The sequence below is a fragment of the Pseudopipra pipra genome, chromosome 14 (assembly GCF_036250125.1).
Source record: "Pseudopipra pipra isolate bDixPip1 chromosome 14, bDixPip1.hap1, whole genome shotgun sequence".
NCBI classification, from domain to species: Eukaryota; Metazoa; Chordata; class Aves; order Passeriformes; family Pipridae; genus Pseudopipra; species Pseudopipra pipra.
Genome location: NC_087562.1, coordinates 817,970 through 837,864, shown reverse-complemented (window position 1 = coordinate 837,864; position 19,895 = coordinate 817,970). Strand labels below are relative to the sequence as shown.

Below are 19,895 nucleotides of genomic sequence, written 5' to 3'. Positions count from 1 at the left end.
GGCACATTGTACTGGGGCCTGTCTGAGTGCCACAGGAGTGTGATGGTCCAGTGTGGTCTCACTTGCCCATCCTGTCTCAAGTTGTACAGAAGCTGCAGAAGGCCCTCACTCCAGCTGAGCCTTGGATATGAGATGGAATCATTGGTTAATGCAGACCAGACTGTGTTGTTTTCTGCCCAGGTTGTTCCTTTACCTGCACTGCCATTTTATTTATGAAATTAAACTTGCTCCTATTTGTAGTTTTCAGCTGAGTTAACTTCACAGAGCACTTGTGTGGCTGTGAATGTGTGCTTTCCCCCAGAAGGCCACATCCAGGCCTGTTGTGAGCAGCTGCTTCCTGCAGTGATTCAGTTCTGGATGAGTTTTTATTCTTGTCATTGATGTGTTCAGTTGTGCTTGTGTGCTTTTCGGTGACCAGGTGTCGATCTGCCTCTCTCTAGGATGCTTTGTGGAGTTAAGATGCAAAATAAAAGGCTGGTCACTACCCTCCCATGGCATTTACCTTTGCAAAATATCTGTGTTTCATCTCTACAAAATGGGCAATTGTGAGACTGTAGAGGTAGGAAGAGATTGGTTCAAAATTTTGAAAAGCTCTTAACTGAATCATTTAAAATACCTGGATGTAACTTCTCAGTTGTTCAGGGTGGTCCTGTCAGCAGGAGCAGCCCTGCTGAGCAGTTGTCACTGTGGTTCTCACGTGGTGCTTGTAAATGTTTTTGTGATTTAAGTGCTTAGGTGTTGATTTGCTAATTGGGTGCGAGTGAGCTGCTCCAACTGCTCTAACATTTGAAAGCAGAAGTGTGGGGTTAATCGTAAAAATTGGAATGCTTGTCCTGTAGGTAAGTCTGGAGCATGTTGCTCACATCCTTACTTCCAGGGTTTGGAAGAGTGGCCTTGTGCTCTTTGCTCACTCATGTCTGAAATAAAACCAGCAGAAGAACACTTCTCTCCAAAGTTCAGCCTAGTGCTTTATCCCCAACCTTACTGCAAGAGTGTGCTATCAGCTGAAACTTGAGCTCTTTGTCTACTTTGTGTATATTAAACGATTGAATAGCAACACGGATTAGTTGTTGAAGTACTTGCTTCTCTAAGAATAACCTGTAACACCAGGGTGTGCTTATATTTTTCAGAAGTTCTTTTACATTAACTAGAAAAATACAGATTATGAAGAACAATTTTTGGTTCAAATTGAGCTCAGCTGGGGGACAACTGAGCACCTCTTTTTCCAGTTTGTAATTGCCTTATGGTAGTTTCTGTTCATGAAGTCATTTGATAGTAATGAAGTCATTCGGTATTTTTATTTTTATCAAGTTTTTGAACTTTATTCAGATTGTGTATGTGAATTTAAAATTTTTAAGAGAATATCTTGAAAATTCTTTGTCAGAGGGACCTTTTCATACAGCAGGTGTAGCTTACACTGATAATCTTTCCAGTTATATTTTATTCTGAAGGAGACTGAACTCAGAACTGGCATAATCATTTCAAGTGCCTGACTTGCTTACTGACTTTTTTGGGAATGTTACGATCCTGTAGTGTTTTTGAAATGTTGTAAGTAGTGTATGCCTTGTCTCTTCATTTCCAGTTTTTGAGGGTCTGATTTTGTCATTTCAGCACTCAGTGCTGAAACTAAGCAAGAGCTTTCCATGTCTTTCTCCATGATGTCTTAAAATTTGTTTTAAACTAAAAATATAAAACTCAAATTCTTCTGGTATGTATTTTTAGGTTTGTTTCAAAAATAAAAGATACAGGAAAACCAGTCTCTTCTGGTATGTTATGGTTCAGTGGCCTAGTGATACCTCCTGTTTGTTTGAACTATGAAAAGTCAAGTTGTGTAAATGCATAGAGTGCTATGAAAACCTGTACTTGTAAGAGTGCTCAGAAAACTTTATAGAAGAAATCCAGTGGGATCAGTTCAGCAGTGAGCCACAGGACTTGTTAAAGGATAGTGTAGGTGTAGAGTAAGTAATGCCTGGGTTTAAGATGGTGTGACTGCTTTCAGTGTTGCTCAGCAGCAAAACTGGAAAAATCAGGAGGCCTTTTTTTTTTTTTTCTCCTTTGTGTTTTGGCTTTTAATACACAGTTGCTATTAGATTTGACTGTGAAAAAGAGATTGAAATACAGGTTGCTAAAATGGAAAGTATTGATAGTTCCAAGGAAGATGGTGCAGGAATAAAGTCATAACAGTATTCCTAAGAAGCTTCCTTCCTTTTCCAGGGAGTGGGGAATAGCTTGTGCATAGTCTCTGAGCTCACCTTCAGCAGCCAAAGCTCTGCAGGAGTTGTCACTATTGTGGGCTGATGTGAATTGGTAGATCCAGGACCAGGTTCTGAAAACATTGCCATGAATTTTAGCATCAGGGTCTCTCATGTGCTCCCTCTGGGATGGAAAAAGAGTTCAGTTCCACAGGGCTGATCTGTTCCTGCTGCTCAGTGACACCTGAACATTTTGGAGTCTTAGCAGTGATTGTCAATACAGTGAGTGAGGAAACATCAGGGTTTATTCATTTAAACCAACTGCCTTCTGGCTGTGTAGGAAACCCATCACCAAATAGTCCTTGGTCTTCTCAGTTTTTGTTCTCTGCACATAGAATCACATTAATCCCTTTGTCAGTGTAGCTTCTATAACTTAGAAAACCTTTTTTAGTGCTCTGTCCAGTTCTTCCATATATGTCTTTCATGACTTTATGAGATCCTTTGACTGCCATTAATTTTTGCTAAGTTGTGCTTGTTTCTTCCTCTGCTGTTAGTAAAAAAAATGTTGAGATGAATAGATCAGTCTGAGTCATGGGAAGGGGATGGAAGGCAAACTGGTGCCTGTTGTTGGCTGCTCTCAGGGTGTTTCTTTTGTGGGGAACCTCGTTTGTGCAATGTGCTGTTCCTCCTGCACTGCTCCTGTGGTTCAGCTCCTCCTTTTGTCTGCCCCCACTGCATCTGTTTGAGCAGAACTTGAGGGGAGTGCCCCGTGCCCTGCAGTGGTGGCTCCAGGCTAGATCTGGGGTGGGGCTGCTTCTCTCTATTTTCAGAAACATTTTGTGGGGGGACAAGTTGTGCAAGGTCACTAAAAAATGTAAAATCATTCCTAGCTTTTCGTAAAAGTAGCCTTTGTTTTTATGTGCAGTAAAGGAAACCTGGACATGTCAAGCTGCATTTGAATTAAAATACTAGATAACCAGGTTTTCCCAAGAAGCATAATTCCAAGTGTATTTTATGAAGAAGAAAAATTTATTTTCTCTCTGAGGTTGGTTTTGCGAGAATGTTAATTTGTTACTTGCTTTGTGCTCTACTTGTTGATTGTATTCTGAAATGCCTTCAAATGTTGATTTTTTTTTTTCTAAATATATATAGGTATAGTGGTTTAAACATGGCAAGTTGTTTTATTTAGGGCTATTTGCTGGGCATCTCCCAAAACCAAGACTTCCTCCTTAGCTGGTGATATTTTTAGGCTTTAAAGCCACATTTGGTAGCAAGCTCCCTGGGAAATACTGCTTTATTTTTTAGTTGGAAAGTGAGTCCTCTCTAAATCTGCTAATGATTTGTTGGAGGATTATTCAAACCAATAAAAAGTGCTTTACTTTTTCTTTACAGCAGCTATGATGTGCTGTACGTGTTTTCTTTTCCTGCTGACATGGGAACACGTACGTAGGGTGGAAGAAGCTTGCATTTGTCCATGGTTACTTGCCAAAAATGATCTGCTTAAAGCCCAGGGTAGCCTCAAAATCCAGTAACAGTCACATAAAAATCATATGAAATCAGTGTCAGGGACGTGTTTGCAATGTTGTATTCAGAACAAAGGATCTGTACCTTGGAATATTCAGTAAGGTCTAAAACATTTAATAAATATCAGAACTAGGTGTGTTGGCCCACTCTGTTTCTTTGTGGGCTGCTCTTCTGATTGTGTTCTGCAGTGCTTGGTGAGATGGCAGGATGTCTTTTTCTGTAGTGCTGAAATGGGATCCTGCTGCTTGGTCTTGCTGGGTACACGTTTTACCTCAGCAGGAGCTGGAAGGTTATGGCAGTGCAGTCAGTGCTGGGACTTGGTGTCCTGCACAGGCATCCTTCAGGGCAGCCCCAGCAGTGGCCTGCTCTTTGACACTCATTAGAGGATTCCCTAATTAGCTGATCTTTGCTGCTGCCTGCCTTTGAATTCGGTTAAGAGTAGATGTAGTAGCAGTCATGCTGCTGCTGTGTCAGTGCAAACCCTGCTTCCTGCAGGCAGTGCTGGGGTCCCTGGGCCATGGGGTTCTCTGCTGAGCCCAGGCTGTGCAGTCCTTGGGTCACATGTGCAGCTGCTGAGTCGCTTTTCGTGGTTCCATCGCTGACAGTGGGATTTATCCTGGCACAGCTCTGTGAGGGCACTGAGCAGCATTGGCTACTCTTGCCTTTTGACAAGAATTTCCCTCTGTAATGATTTGCAAATGTGTGAAGTATGATAATGTTTCTGTTTCCTGTGTTTCAGGTGATTGAAGTTTATGACTTGACTAAGGTGAAGTTAAAATATTGGTAAGTGATTTAAGACCTTTCATGATTTCTTGGTTAGGCTCAATTTTTAAAATTCTGAATTCATTTTTTCAGTTATTCTTTTTAAAAGACCAAAACACCTGTCATAAAGTAGTTTACATAATTATCCTTCCTTGAACATAGCACTTAGTCAAATTAGCAGTTTACTCTTTTCTTCAGTCTTGGACATTTCTTACAATTTAAATGTAGTATTGCCATGAATAAATGTTTGTAGCATCTGTTCAGATTAATTCTGTTTCCTTTTTCAGTGGTGTCCATTTTAACTCTCAGGCAATTGCTCCAACCATAGAACAAATTGATCAGTCATTTGGAGCAACACATCCAGGAGGTAAGCCAAAATATTCCTCAGAAGCACACCTAGACTGACAGACTTCTTTCTAGGAAAGCTTTCCTGTCTGTCTGCCTAGAGCAATGTGTAGGCAGCTCTGTTGTCAGCTGATCTGAAGCTGTGTTCCAGAATGGCTGTATTCTCACAGCTGGAAGATCATGGCAGATGTACTGTAAGTTCAGTTGTGACTTGTTCTACAGTGAAATGGTGAGGCAGAGAGTCACTGACACAGGATGGTGTATTCAGATATCATTAGAGATCTGTTTGGAACTGCCAGTACCAGCAAACTGTGAGCTCTGTTGGTGATGCTGTTGTTTTTACACATTGTTATGCATGGTCAGCTCTCGAGTGTCCTTAGGGACTGTGTATGCCATGACCATACAGACACGGAGCTGAGCTCTGTGCACACTCAGCCAGGGCTGTGTGCTCAGGCTCTGTGCTGGGGCAGGGGCAGAGCTGAGCCTCTGGGAACTGGTTTCCATCTTGCTGTGCCTCCCTGCTGTTACTGGGAGCACTGGGGGTGTGAAGGCAGCCTACGTGCAGCAGGAGCAGCACCGGGACAGGTTTGTTTAACCTGGCTGAACCCGCCCTCACTCCTGCACTGCTGCCTGGCTGTTCACCAGCTCTGGAGCAGGAAAAAGACTGTCTTTAAGCTCCCTGTTTATATATGAAAATGGAGAGTGTATTTGGGGGGTTTGTTGGGTGATGAGTGTCTTTGAGGGGTTTGTTGGGTGATGAGTGTCTTTGAGGGGTTTGTTGGGTGATGAGTGTATTTGAGGGGTTTGTTGGGTGATGAGAATAAGGCAGTGGTGAAACTTTGAGGAGGATATTTATAATTACCCAGGAACCTTCCAGAAATGGAGCCCCAAGAGAGAACATTAACTCCATATAGGCAAGACATTGTTTTTAGAGCCTCATTCCTATTTTTAGCTTAAAGCCAGTCCATTTGCAGTAGTCAGGCTGATCCCAAGCAGGCGAGTGTTCTTTGTGATGGATGGCACTTGCACATCCAGGCTTTGTCTCTGTTCTCTGCAGAGTCTCTTGCACGTTACAGAACAGGATTTATTAACTGTGGAGGGTCATGTGGCCAAAGCAGCATCATTGCAGAAAAGCCTGCAGTAGTGGAGGAATATCAGATTGAGATAAATGGAGGATTTCTAGCCATAATACTCCAAGGATCAGAATTAGCCTTTTGAACTTTGGTTGTGACCTTAACATTTCCTCTTGGGCAGAAATTGAGATCTATGGTTAGATCTGTTATGGGAATAGTATGTACAAGGGACTGTAGAATTTAGGAAGGGTAAAAGTGGTTCCATATCCTGCACAGCTTATAATTTTTACTTGTTATTTGATCATGGTTTATTTGCAAATGTTTAGAGGTGAAGCACTTCCAAAATTGTGATACTGTGATCTATAAAAATACAGACCCAGCTATAAGCATTGCTTATGGTAGTAGTAGCTTGTTGTCTTATTACTGCCTAAAATCATATGCAAGCACTTAAAAACATAGTCTGGCACCACATGTCTTTGTGCTGAATTTGCAGAACTTGTGCACCTGTCATGTTTAATTATGAAAACTCGCATGCTTGCTTCATCTGATGATAGTTTTTCATAACATCTTTTCATCTAAGGACATTAGATATGAAAATTTGTTTATTAAAATGTTGGCCTCTGTTACCATTTCACCGGTGCATTTGCTTATTCAGCTTCCTCCTTGGAAAGATACTTCTTCCATTAACAGCCTACTTAGCAGAAGTAAATGCTCTATGTCAGGCTGCCTGTCATAAACAGCTTGAACTATATTATACAACACAAGTCTTTGATAACTTGATTTGCATTTTCCAAAAAAAAAAAAAAGGCAAAAAAAAAAAGGAATAGTTTTCAGACTGTGGGGTGGATGGTGATGGTGTGTTCATGTCCCACAAAAATTGGGGCTGGGGTGGGAGGAGAAACCTTCCTCTTAATGTGCTAGTTTTGACGAATGAAAGGGTCATAACCATCCCTTTTCTTCTCTGTACTAATACTCCTCCAAAACTCCAATGGAAGCACTTTGAAAGTATTTTGTTGTTTATCTCTATGTTCACCTCCACTAGAATTTCACACAAAATGTTGTCTTTCACTTAAAACCAAGGTGGTTGCAGCAGAACTTTCCTGCAACAGGATACAGTGCTAGTTTCAAAATGTATTTCAAAATGTTAGCAACAGTTTTGTGTTGAAACCAGCCTTCAATGAGCAGGTTTGGTTTTGCCAGATCAGTGGTTTTAAAAGAGAAGAGTCAGAAAAAACTGTAACCAGCTTCATTACTTTTTGGCTGATGTTAGTTTGAGACATTGCACTACCTTTGTCATGGGGCTTATTGAAATATGACCACTTTGTTGGTCAGCACCTTCATGAAAGCCAAGATTTTTATCCCACGTTTCCATGAGTCTCTGACCTGCCCTCCTGCTGGGAAGTGCTTGCCTTTGCCAGTGGTTCTGTTGAAATCACATCCTGTCCTGAATCCTGATGGGTGTGGCTGTTTGCCAGGGTGCCATTCAGGGTGGATCAGGGAGAATAAAAAGCCCATCCTTCCCTCCTACCCCAGAGGCCTTGCAAGGATGGGGAGGGGGTTCCTGTCTTCTGGCCCTGTCACTGTTGGACTGCCCAGGCTCCCCTGAGGTGCCAGCAGAGTCTTGTGCTTGATACTAGTAGGACTTGACTTTGGATCTGCCTCTGCTTTCACTAGAACTGTGTCTGTTCTGCAGCCTTACTGGTGTTGGTGGCTTTGTCCCCTCCTGCTCTGCAGAAACATTTCCCAGCTGGTCCCACTCTGCTGCCTTCCTGGAAGGCAAACTCCCCCCTTCCCCACCCAGAGTGCAGCAGCAGAGAAGCAGTTGTCTAATTCTGTCAGCAGTTTTGGGTGGAGTTATTCTGCAGGTACCTGTGTGATTAATAAATAAATAAGAAAAAAGAGAAATAGTTAAAAAAATCTTTACCTTGTTCAGTCATGTGGTTGTGACCTGTGCTTTTGAGGGAGACATGAGAGAACTTCCCAAGAATAAAAGCATTCCTTGCCCTTTAAGCCCAACAAACATGGGGATGGGAACTGATGCGATTTGTATAATCAGATATCACACTTGGCATGACTAGGGGAAAAACAGTTCTCCAGCTGGCTGTGGGCTTTGGAAAAGATGTATCATAATTTATCACATGAGAGAGATTTGTGTAATTTTCCTGCCGATCAAAACATTTCCCTCTCCCCACACGTTTTCCTTCGACTGACAAGCATGGAAAAGACTCTTAACCAGCACATTCTGCTAGAAAGGCAAATGATGACTTTTGAAAGCTTAATGGTTATTGCTCAACTATTATTTTTCTATCCTGGGTGGCCTGGCATTGTCCAGATATCTTGTAATATGTCTCTCAAGTTGAACATTTGAAAGATGCTTTGGGAGGGAATAAAATATTTATTTATATGCATTTTGTCTCTATGCTATGTCATCTTAAATATAAAACTGTAAGGGAAAAAAGGGACTGTTGAACCAATTTCCTTTGGTAAGGTGGAAGAAAGCAACTTCTCTTGTTAGAGGGTTCCTTTATTGTTTTTAGCCTCTGCTGTTTTCAAGCTGTCAGGTCCTGTGTGTTACAAAAACACTCTGTTCCCCTGGCGGCTACCGGGCACAGGTTGAAGTTCGTAGCACCAATCCCAAAACAGTTCCCAAGCTCCCAGTCTTCTGGGATTATTTTTTAATCTTTCCACAGTCTCAGAAAACAGTATGTCTTGTTGGAGTCCAAGTCCTGCGATGACATTTATTGTTGTTTATAGCTGATGTTGTGCAACCGATTGCAGTGAATGAGGACATCTCGTGATGTGCTGACTGCTGGGAGCCTGGGCATGCTCTGCTTTATTGGTGCTCTCTGGGGGAGCTGACCGGGCAGCTGCTGGTTCTGGGCACGTTATTTGTAATTATGCTGGTAAACGGCCCTGGGCTGTGTGTCTGAAGCACTTCCTCCTTGTGCCGGGAGGGCACTGAGCTGATCCGGGCACGGGAGCTCCTCTCCGGAGGAGGGGTGCAAGGGCAGGTCACAGGGTGAGCTGCCCGGTGGGGTGAAACAGGGAATTTGTCAGTGTTCTGTGCACATCTGCCTGAAAGACTTCCTGGTTAATGTTGTACGGTGCTTTACATAACAATGGACAGAATTGTGTTGTGCTAATGATGGCTGTTTACTTTAGAGATATTAAGGTATAATTGATTGTGTCCTACTGTGTAATTGTATCGTTAGGGATAGGTTAGTGCCTGCAGGCTTGTGGAGGCAACTGTAATGAATCCATGGTTTCTCTTATTGCTGTGTTTTTACTGCAACAAATTAAATGCAAAACTATGATTGTCCTGTGTAATTGTGTCCCTCCTGCATTTTGAGATGTTGCAAATTCATTGAGGTGATGAAGGAGCTGTTACATGTGAACTGGAGAATTCTTAGATTATTTTGGTAACTCTGCTTTTCCTTTCTTTTCCCTTTTAGTGTATAACTCAGCTGAGCAGCTCTTTCACCTCAATTTCAGAGGACTGTCGTTTTCTTTTCAGTTAGACTCCTGGACTGAAACTCCGAAGTACGAGGTCAGCAATCATTCTTAGTCAGTGGATGGTCTTTTTGCCTCTGTGGTACTTGCAAAGTATCACCTACATTGTGTCTCACTGCCTTTTGCAAGCAAAAGAAACCAGTAATTTGAAAGGAATTTGACTCCTCAGTTGTGCTCTTATTCATGCTATGTAACCATTTCAAAGTTAAAAACCTCCTTCCTGTTAGCAGGAGGCATTTGCTCAGAGGTTTTGCTTGCATCATGAACTGGGACCAGCAATTCTGTTGTTGAAAGGAGTCTTCTAAAAATATGAGTGCTGTCTATGCAAATACATAAATATTAAGCAATCTACTGGGAGGCTGTTCTTTTATCAGATATTTTTGAATCTCATCAAAGTGATTATGCAACTAAAGTAGGATAGGGTTCATAAAATGCATTTTCATCTTAAGTGCCCTTCAGTGTGAGTGCTTTTAGCAAGCCAAATGAATGAGCTTTATTTGTAATGCCTGTTTGCATATTCACCAAATGTTTGGATGAGTTACTGAATAATTGAACATACTACTGTGTTCTCTGAAATTTTTAGTAATCACTGTCTAAAGTAGAAACAAGATCAGGTCCTCTGTGGTATATGTACATATAACTTGGTTTGTGTGAGAATGAGTTGTATAATCTAGGCCTATCAGTTAAAAATAGAGGAGCATCTAAAGAGCCAAAACAAAGGGGGAGAAATAACCAGCATGAGGACACATGTTTTATGTCACAGCCTAGTACTTTAGTGGTTGTGGTTGGCATGTGAGAAAACAGGGGGGAACCAGGGGATGTTATTATTTAGCAGTAGTGAAGGTCAGTTGGGTTTCATAAATATTGGTCAGTAAATAGAAACCAACTAAGCCAAACAAAAAAGCATATCCCAACAAAGAGTAGTTGCTTTTCTTGCAAGAGTTCCCAGGGTGCTGATGAATGAAATGGCCAAGCTACTGAAAAAGTCAATTGTTACACCAGAGATTTGAAAAGACAATAAAATATCTCGAGTTGGAGGGGACCTGTAGGGATCATTGAGTCCAACTCTCTGCTCCTTGCAGGACTACCTAAAAGATGTTAAAATAAAACTGCTAGAACAGTGAGAAAATAATTTTGCATTCTCCAAGTCTTTCATTCAGTTGGTCTAGTGAGGTTATAAAATGTTCACACAGAGTGAAAGGCCAAAGTCTTCCCAGGAATATAAATAGGTAGAAGTAGGATTGTTAAGAAAATAGTAGTATGAAACAGTCCACAGGGAAGATGATTGTTTGTGGAGCTTTTTAGGTAGGAACATTAGGAAAGACTACAGAATGAATTCAAATTTGAGTATATCAAAATCTATCAAATTCAGGGACAATGGTATATGAATGCTGAACTGCTTACAAAGCAGTGTAAGCTCTGCTTATGGAAGTGAACAAACTCTGAAGAAGACTTTGGAGTTTTTTGTATAGGTGGTAACAAGTTGTGAGAACATGAAAACCTACTCACACTGTTTCTATTAAGAAATGAGGGCCAGGCACTTCTGTGGCTCTGTTGCTAAGACACAAGTATGTTGAAAAGTAATCTAAAGTCTGACTACTTTAGGAAGCTAACATTGTTCACGTTCTAGGCAAATTCAGGAAGAGAACTGAAATCAGGGCACCTCTAGATCAGCTGAGTAGTGGAGGGTTCCCTTCCAAACACCTACAGCAGTGAAAGGCATTGCTCTAGGTTAGTCTTTTTTCCTAGGAAGAATTTTTTGTGTTTACCCTTATGTGATGTCCTGCTAAAGTAGACCAGGTAATAGTTTGCACATTATGCATCTTGGTTTTGTGGCAGAGTTAGGGTTTTTTCTGTCTGGTGACAGCAAAGTAAGTATATTGTCAGTCTTGAAGAAGGTCCTGTCATCTTCAGAGCAGAAAGAAATTCATTCTTCTAGTGTGGTAAGAGTCAACCTGACTTCCTTAGCATGCTTTTTATTTGCTGAGAGCACTCAAAATCCCTGTCAAAACAATATGTGTGAGAATGCAGTGATAAGGAGAGCGGAAAATCTATTTAATGAACGAGTTTCTGTTCATCAGATAGAGGCATTTTGCAAACCAGTGAAAATGTTAAAAGGCTGAAATTAATGCAGAGGGAGAGAAAAAAAAAAAAGAAGTTTTCCATTCAGACAGATGACTTCTTAGACCTCAGATGCAGCACATCAGTACAAACACCTTGATTGTGCTGGTTGCCGGTGATCAAACAAGAAAAACTGAAATTCTCACTACACACCACAGCTGATTGTCAGACTAATGCCTGATGGATAAACCTAGTGAGCATTTCACCCCAGCTTGGGAATCCAGGGCTGGTGTAATGTAAAGAAACACCATCTAGATGGTTGGGGCTTTTTGTTGTTTTCCCTCCCTTGTCTTTGGCCAGAGACTTACTTGAGCTGGTAAGCATACACCATATTTGTCACGTAATTTCTGACTTTGAGCTGAAGTGTTGTGTAACAAGAGTGATTTTGTGTTTCCACAGCCTAACTTTGCCCATGGTCTGGCCTCTCTGCAAATTCCACATGGGGCGACTGTGAAGCGCATGTACATCTACAGCGGGAACAGTCTGCAGGACACCAAGTATGTGCAGCTGCTCCTGCTCCTTTGAGCACTTATGTAGTGTTTGGCAATTGCTAAATATAATCATGTATGTTTTTAGCTCAGTTTGGGTCTTTTATGAATTTGGTAATGTGCAGGATGCCTTTAGATACCGACCTCTTTCACATTTCCCTAGGTGTTGTCCTCAGACCTTATAATCCAATGTTGATTTGATTTATGTTGCTATAAAGTCAGCTCGGTTCAGCTGTGGTAGGCAAGTTCAGTTGGCCTGAAAATGAATTAATTAAATAAAGTAGAAAACATAATGAATCAAGTAAGACATGTGGTTAGGCTGTTTTTAGTCTAGATTTTTGTTTTGTTAATGACCTCTCCCTAAGCAAATCAAACTTGGTGCAGGCAGTCAGTCAGCTGTAGTGTGTTGGTACTATGTGTGTCATGTCAGGGTCCTACAAGGGTCTTAAACTCTCTTGCTATACAAAAATAATAAAATATGCCATGTGCATATATTCAGTGCATTTGCAGATACCTGTCTGAGCTGTCTTCAAGGCCAGGCTGGGTGGGGATTTGAGCAACATGGCCTAGTGGAAAATGTCCCTGCCTGTGGCAGAGGGTTGGAACTTTGGGGTCCCTTCCAACCCAAACCATTCTAGGATTCTGAGAAAACTAATCTTCATGCCTTAATACTGAGAGTAGTTTATTTTACTGTGGTTAATGTTTTCTGTGGTATTGTATTCTGTCTTTTTTTTTAAGCAGTGACTTATTGTACAACATCTGATGTTTTGCTCTTTCTAAAAACATTGTTTCCTTACTCAAGGAAAAATTGAAGGCACTTCTGTAAATTCTTCCTTTCAGCTTATAAATATCCAAACTGATAAGGTGGTAATTTTTGCAGAGACAGTTATTTTAATACCAGGAGAGAAACACATCCTGGGATTACTGCTCAGGAGGGGAACCTTGTTTATGCATATTGTCTCCTAATTAGAAATAAGTGCACTTCAGAAAAATGCTGTTGTCTGTACCCATCTGTGACGTGTTGGGCTTTAGTGAAAGCACTGATTGTCACATGGGGCTCTGCTGTGTGTGTGTGTGAGGGAGCTCAAAGCCAGACTTGTAGCTCGAGTCGTTCACCTGGAGGAGGAATTCACATAAGAACAGTGAATTTTAAGGAGCATGTGCAAACTAATACACAGAAAAACAGCCTTCCCATTGAAAATATCTTCTTGGGGCTGTTACTGTTTTCTAAAATAATATTGTTGTTGAAGTAAATGGAGAACTTTCCCAGTAAGCAGCACAATTGCATTTGGTGTAGCTGTACAAGCTGATTTCATGTTCTGGGTTATGAAGTACCTTCCCAAGAGCAGTGAGAGCATCATGGAGAAGGCTTTGAAACTTGCTGTTTGTTTCATTAATAGTAAAGATCCTGCATTGGAGTGCTGTCTCGTTCCCCTTCTTTTTTCCCCAGACTTTCTGATCCTTCTGTTTAATATAACTTTTCATCTTTAGTCTCAGTTAAATGCAGCTTTATCAGAATTCATGTGCTCTGTTCCAGTGAACTGGCACCAGCTTGTTAATGGATAATTTGCAGCTGAAGTGAGTGTTGTGCCCATTTTGTGTGGTTGGTTCCAGGGCTCCCCTGATGCCTCTCAGCTGTTTCCTTGGCAATGTGTACGCCGAGAACGTGGATGTTCTGCGGGATGGAACTGGACCCTCAGGTTTACGGCTTCGCCTCCTCACTGCAGGTATGGGAGGCACCCAGGACACTGAACTGGCTGCTTTCCTCAGGAAAGGAGGGGTAAACCTGGATAAATTAAACATAGGTTATCTGTCATGATTCTGTAGGTGATTTCAAAGTGTTCTATCTACTTTATTTTGAACTACTGGAAACAAAACCAGTAAAAACCTTGTGAAGTTGAATCTGCCTGCTGCCACATTTTCCTGGCCCTGGAGAAATCACAGAACTGTAGTCCTGTGCTCAGATGTTCCAGCTCCTTAGAGTCTGTTTGCAGAAATTGAATTTGTCTCCAGGTGTGTGTGTAGAATAAAACAGATCCCTGGTTTTAATGTTGTGCAGGAACATACTTGCTATTGATTTACTAAGTTATGGGAATCTTGAATAAAGAATGTTTTGTGATACAGTTAATATGGATACAGAATTTCACTTTATGGGATTGACTTTTTTAGCTGGAGATGCATCTCTAGACTGCTAAAGCAGAATATTTTAGAGATAGAAATCATTTAGTGCTAATCTGATCAAACTGAAACCGGCTAGAAAACCAAGTCCTGTTCATGTGAAAGGCAAGTAAGTGAAGACAGTCTGACTGAAATTGGAGGTTAAAGTGGGGAACCATCCAGCAGTCAGTGTCGGTGTGACAGGAGTGTCGAAGCTGTTGTGGAGTGCACGGTTACATTAGTTTGGCACTGTTGTCTGAGGAGTGCAGCTGTTTGGTCTGTGATAACCAGAGGAATGCCACCCTTGTGGTGTTGCTTTCCTGCTGTGTTCTGTGATGAGGAGGGGTGCACTGTGAGCTGTTTCCATCCCCAGGCTGTGGCCCAGGTGTTCTAGCCGACGCCAAGATGCGGGTATTCGAGCGCTGCGTGTACTTCGGCGACTCGTGCCAGGACGTGCTCAGCACCTTGGGCTCTCCACACAAAGTCTTCTACAAGTCCGAGGACAAGGTGAGGGAATTGCTTCAGGCACAGCACTTTGTTCAGTGGTGTCTCAGTCTCATCACAGGGCTTGTGTTTTGCAAGGTCAGTGAAGATAAACTGCCATGTAGCACAAATTACAAGTGCTTCACTTGACACAATAGACCAGGATGAACCAATATATAATAGGTTTTAAAAAGCTTTTTCTTAAGCTGAATTGGTGCCAATCTGTTTAAATTTTTTTTTGAAAAACATCTAATTGCATCATTTTAACTGGTTTAAGAATTGATACAAATGGGAGCATTTTGAATCCAAACGTGCCTTAGCAAGTGTGTGCTGCCTGTTTCTTCACTTATAGTTTATGTACAGTAACCTCAGCATATACTTTGATCCTTTGCTAATGTTTTTACACAGCAGCATGTAAGCAAACCTTTTAATTCAGATAACTGAGTAAGCTGATGTGTCATTGTGCTGCTGCAAGCAGGTGATGGTCACCTGCAGGCACAGTATCTTACATATTTGAACAAGGGCTTCAAATGGCACTATGGCAGTTTGTTTAAATGTAGTGATGTTGTTAATGACATTCATCTCTGAGTGTTATTGAATATATCTGAAAACTGTGTTTTTGCAGATGAAGATCCATTCGCCCTCGCCCCATAAGCAGGTCCCATCGAAGTGCAATGACTACTTCTTCAATTATTTCACACTTGGAGTGGTGAGTGGGGAGTTTCCCTAAACAATTCCTATGAAGTTTTGATTTATTACACAGCAATCCTCTCAAGAGGCTAAAGGCTGTGAGAAATGAGAGCCTGCAAAACTCTTGATTGCTGCCTTAGGAATGTCTTTATGAAAAGCTACACTGACTTTTCTCTAACACAAATTTCATCAGTCCCGTTTTATCTCCACCAGTGGATGGAGGGCTCTGTGCACTTTTGCATCCTCTTAGGTTTTCTCCTTTTTCTGCAGTGCCTGATGCATAAGTATACTAGTTCTTCTTTGAGATCCATGGCCTTATCCCACAGTGCTGAGGCAGGTTTGCCATAACATCATGTGTGAAAGTTTACTGAGCTGTGGGATGTGGTTCAATCTTCATGTCCCTCCTTACAACTGTTTTGCTTTAGTCTCTGTTCCTGTAAATAATATGCAGAAAAACAAGACCTCCTTAGAAAACTTGCCAGCATTAGCAAGTGAAGCTGCAGTTGTAATTGAGTGCTGGAGGAGATGTGTGTTTATTTGAATTTACAAATAGTTTTATTTTCAAATACTACTTCTCATAGTTCAGTTCCAGTATATAGATATATATTACTCTATACTGGTACTATTATAACTAATCTCAGGTTAGTTTGGGGAAAGCCATCTTCCTTTATCCAAATTGCTTCACCTGCCTTCTTTTGTCTTCAACAGGATATTCTCTTTGATGCAAACACTCACAAGGTGAAGAAATTTGTCCTGCATACAAATTATCCTGGTCATTACAACTTTAACATGTGAGTGTGCAGAACTGGTCTCTTAAAGAGTATGTTAAAACATCTGAAAGGGAAATCTTATGTTCCCTTTTTAGAATTCCAGTGTTTTTTCCTAAGTGTCTTTGGTGTATCTGGGAACCCGTGGAGGTTTCAGACATCATTAGTAACATTTTTATTAATATTTTCTTCTTACTTCTGCCTTTGTCAAGTATGTCTTAAAGCAGTGAACGAGGTCAGGTAGCTCTTGGTCCAGCTATAATGTGCTAACTCTTGCTAGAGGCAAACTTCATATTAGCAGGAGTATCCATTTACTGGTCAGTTAGTGATTAAAAAAAAATTCTCTCATGCTTCTGAAGATGTTTTCAATACTTTTTAAATGTAAACTCTTTAGAGGAGGAATATGAGTCAAAGAATAAGCGATTTGATGTCTGATTAAAGCAGTTAGTGACAGAGAAATCTATAGTGCTGCTTCTAAGCTAAATATTTCTCCATCCTCTCTGTGTAACAGCAGAGTAATTTGTGCTGAAGGACTTTTTGTGTCCTCTAGAAAATTGTGCTAGGACATTTCTAGGCTGCTGCGTTTTTTGATGTAGAAGATCTAAGTGAGAGCTTAATCTGCTATCATAGATTCTCACTTCCATTTTGTTATTCATGTGACTCTTCACAAAGTGGGTTATTAAGAGCCAGGAGTCTGTGGCTGTGCAGTTTCTATTGGCTCCTCTGTTTTCTGACAGCTTTACCATTTGCACTTTCTAGTTACCATCGCTGTGAATTCAAGATTCCCCTCGTCATTAAGCGAGGTGAGTGTTTCCCCTGCTGTCCTGCCTCAGAATGCTCCCAGGGGAGGGAGGATCACTTCTCATTTCCAATGTGTCCTTCCTTGCCAGAGGATGCTGTGGTCATTGAGGCAGGGGAGAAATTCTGGGACTAGGTTTCTATTTCAGTGGAAAAGATACTTCAGGGCAAGTTAGCAGTTCTCTGATTTTACTTACACTACCTTGTTTACTTATTTGGAGCACACAAATATTTGCTGCAACATCACTGATTTTCTGTAATGCTGCCCCTCAGCTAAAATCCACTGCCTTGTACCTGGAGGCTCAAAGTCTGTAAGGCAGTGTCAGTCTGAGCTCATCTGTCCAGTGCACCGATCTAGTGCTGGCTTGCTCTTGAAAGGCTTATTTGTGATATTTAATATAAACTGGTTTAGCTGGGAATGAGAATAAACATCCAGAGTACGTTGGCTCTGTGTGCTGTAAACAAAATATAGCTGTTGTTGGTCACCTGAAAATCTCTGCTTGAAAAAATACATATATAAGGCAAGGTACTGAGATGTCCCCAGCTCTGTGCATGTAACTCATCTCAACAGAGCAGGGGAACCCTGTTTGAAGATTATAGTGATTGAAGTTGACTCCTTCCATGTAGGAATGAACGTGTCCTGGGAAGGTATGTTGATTATCCTGGGAATACCACATGCTGGCTAGGTTTTTGGCCAGGGATACTTTCTTTGTTCCAATTGGTTTTCACTGAAAGCACTTTCCTGTGTGAAGTTTAGCTCTCCTGTGGCTGTCACAGCAGTTTGAGCATATGGAGGATTAAAAACCTGAACAAACAATGGCTGTGTATACAAGCTTTATATGAAAGTTGATTTGTACTTCAGCCAAGAGAATAAGCATGAAAATTCTCACTTTTTAAATTATTTTGCCTTAGGTTATTGTACAGTACTTCAAAGCATTCATTTCTGAATAATTTCATTCACCTCAAGTAGCATCATGAATTTCTTCTGAATGTGTCTGGTTTTTTGTTTGTTTGGCATTTTTAACTTGCCTTTCTGGTCTCTAGCTCATGTTCAGGACATGTAACAAGTTGTAAACAGATGTTATAACCTTTTTGAGAAGCCCAACTTCTTCCCTCTGGTGGCAGTGCCTGATGCAGTTTTATTAACTCCCTTTTGTAGTTCAACACCAGACGATAAATTGAGAGCCAGAGTTCAAGTTGCACAGACACTGAACTCTCACACAGAGAGCATGTTTATTTAGCAGGTGGAAAATAAGAGGAGCAAATGGTCTTTAACTTGATCAAGAGCTGTGTTCAACTTGTTTGGTGCGTGGGAATGTGCTTTCAGTATTTAGAGTACTCAAATACATGTATGAAAGTGCTTGAAACCACCACAGTTTCTTTTTAAGGCTCTAAGTGTAAATGCAGTGCTGTCCTTACCTGCAGCTTTCTTTACTAGCCAGACTGCAATTCCCAAGCTGTCTGCCATCCTTGTTTGGAAAGAGGGTGTTTTAGCTGATTTCAGGCCTGCCAGCTCCTGGGTCTCAAAATGCCAGTCTTAGCTGGCATCCTTTCCAAGTGCAGTGGAGTGTTTTGGACCTAATGAGTGACACTCCTGTTATCTCCACAAGTGGCTGTTCTAGGCCCGTTAACTTGGTGCAGAGAGATGGAGTTTATTTTACAGTGCTGTTCTTCCCTGGGAGTTACAGCTTACACATCTGTAATCTTAGAACTGGGAACTTGCTGGAAATAGGCAGGTTTGTTTAAACACCTTAACTGGCATTTAATCAGTGTTACTGACAATTCTGTTTGCTGGTAAAGGCTAGTAAATTTGTATATGAACAGATTTATGTCTCCTCCTACCTGAGCTAACATCTCAAAATAAAGGAATATATAGGGGACTTTTCAAGCACAAGCTATAAAAGCTTTTTTGTTTCTTTTCAACAGACAGTGCTGACTCACAAACAGAAACATGTACAACATACAGCAAGGTAAGCCTGTGCAGAACTGAGTGTTTTCCTTATTTTCTTAAACCATGTAAATGATCTATGCCAAATTTACAATACACTCTTAAGAAATTATAGCAGTGGTATCATGTTGTTTTAAAATGGAATAGTTGAAGGCCAGAAGTTAGAGTATGTTTTGTGATTTAAATAGTTTGGTGTGTTAGGGATTGAAGACATTGCACTCTTCAGGTAAAGCAAATTACTGCATTATGGCATGGCTTGCATTTTAACAGCTGCAGGTGGAAAGAGAACAGTAGAGTAAGTGATCCAGGAAATGACAGCAGTGGTGGCTGAATGTTAGCTGGAAGACATGTCTCTAAACAAAATTTTCAGAGCTGTTCTACTAAAGAGAGCTCTTGAGGACATGTAGGGTTTAACAAGACAGTCCAGTGCCCTTCCACTTCCTTCTGAAGGGTGCCAGCAATGGGATGTTCCTCAGGCAGCCGTGACAAAGATGTCACTGTCAGTGTGACACCTCCTGGTGACAGCAGACTCCTTGGACACTGTTTAGCCTTTCCACCTAAAGGAAACTCCCAGCTGGGCCCTTGCTGCTGCATATTTGAGAGCTACATTAAGTTGAAAAGCTTCTCAAAAACTGTCCCCAGCAATGTGTCTGCAGTTAACGTTCAGCCAAGGTCAGTGTTGCTCTCTTGGCTCCTGGGGTGCCAAACGAAGGCTTTCCTTGGTGAATTTTGGGTCCCATACTGGGAAGAAAAATTGGAGCCAGCAACCAGGAAGCTGCCATTCTGTGCTTTTTGGTTTGATCACTTAGACCCTTCAAAGTGCTTTGACTTATTTCAGTCCTGTGTGTGAAACTGCAGCTTCTTAGATTCTGGTTAGTGAGGAAAACTGTTGGGCATTCCCAGTTACTAAGTAGTGCAGCTTTCTTCCTCAGTCTTGTTGCTTAAATCAAGGGAAGACTTTTGGGAGAGGTAGTAGCAGTGGTATTTTTCCCTTCTATAAAGGTGTGTAAGAGGATATTTTGTTGAAGTTCCCCACA

At 41.3% G+C, this 19,895-nt stretch overlaps 1 protein-coding gene across 3 annotated transcripts in view; it reads left to right on the top strand.

Annotated features, from left to right (window-relative positions):
• PHAF1 (phagosome assembly factor 1) overlaps nt 1-19,895 on the top strand; it is a 33,607-nt gene that overhangs the window by 9,119 nt on the left and 4,593 nt on the right. For all 3 annotated transcript variants that reach the window (XR_010434234.1, XR_010434233.1, XM_064670633.1), the window contains exons 5-14: nt 4,456-4,499; nt 4,766-4,845; nt 9,349-9,443; nt 11,927-12,024; nt 13,630-13,742; nt 14,546-14,679; nt 15,281-15,364; nt 16,054-16,136; nt 16,872-16,915; nt 18,837-18,880. Coding sequence is in view for 1 of the 3 variants with exons in the window: in XM_064670633.1 (XP_064526703.1) it covers nt 4,456-4,499; nt 4,766-4,845; nt 9,349-9,443; nt 11,927-12,024; nt 13,630-13,742; nt 14,546-14,679; nt 15,281-15,364; nt 16,054-16,136; nt 16,872-16,915; nt 18,837-18,880 (819 nt within the window). In the remaining 2 variants the exon portion in view is untranslated. The remainder of the gene's footprint in view (nt 1-4,455; nt 4,500-4,765; nt 4,846-9,348; nt 9,444-11,926; nt 12,025-13,629; nt 13,743-14,545; nt 14,680-15,280; nt 15,365-16,053; nt 16,137-16,871; nt 16,916-18,836; nt 18,881-19,895) is intronic.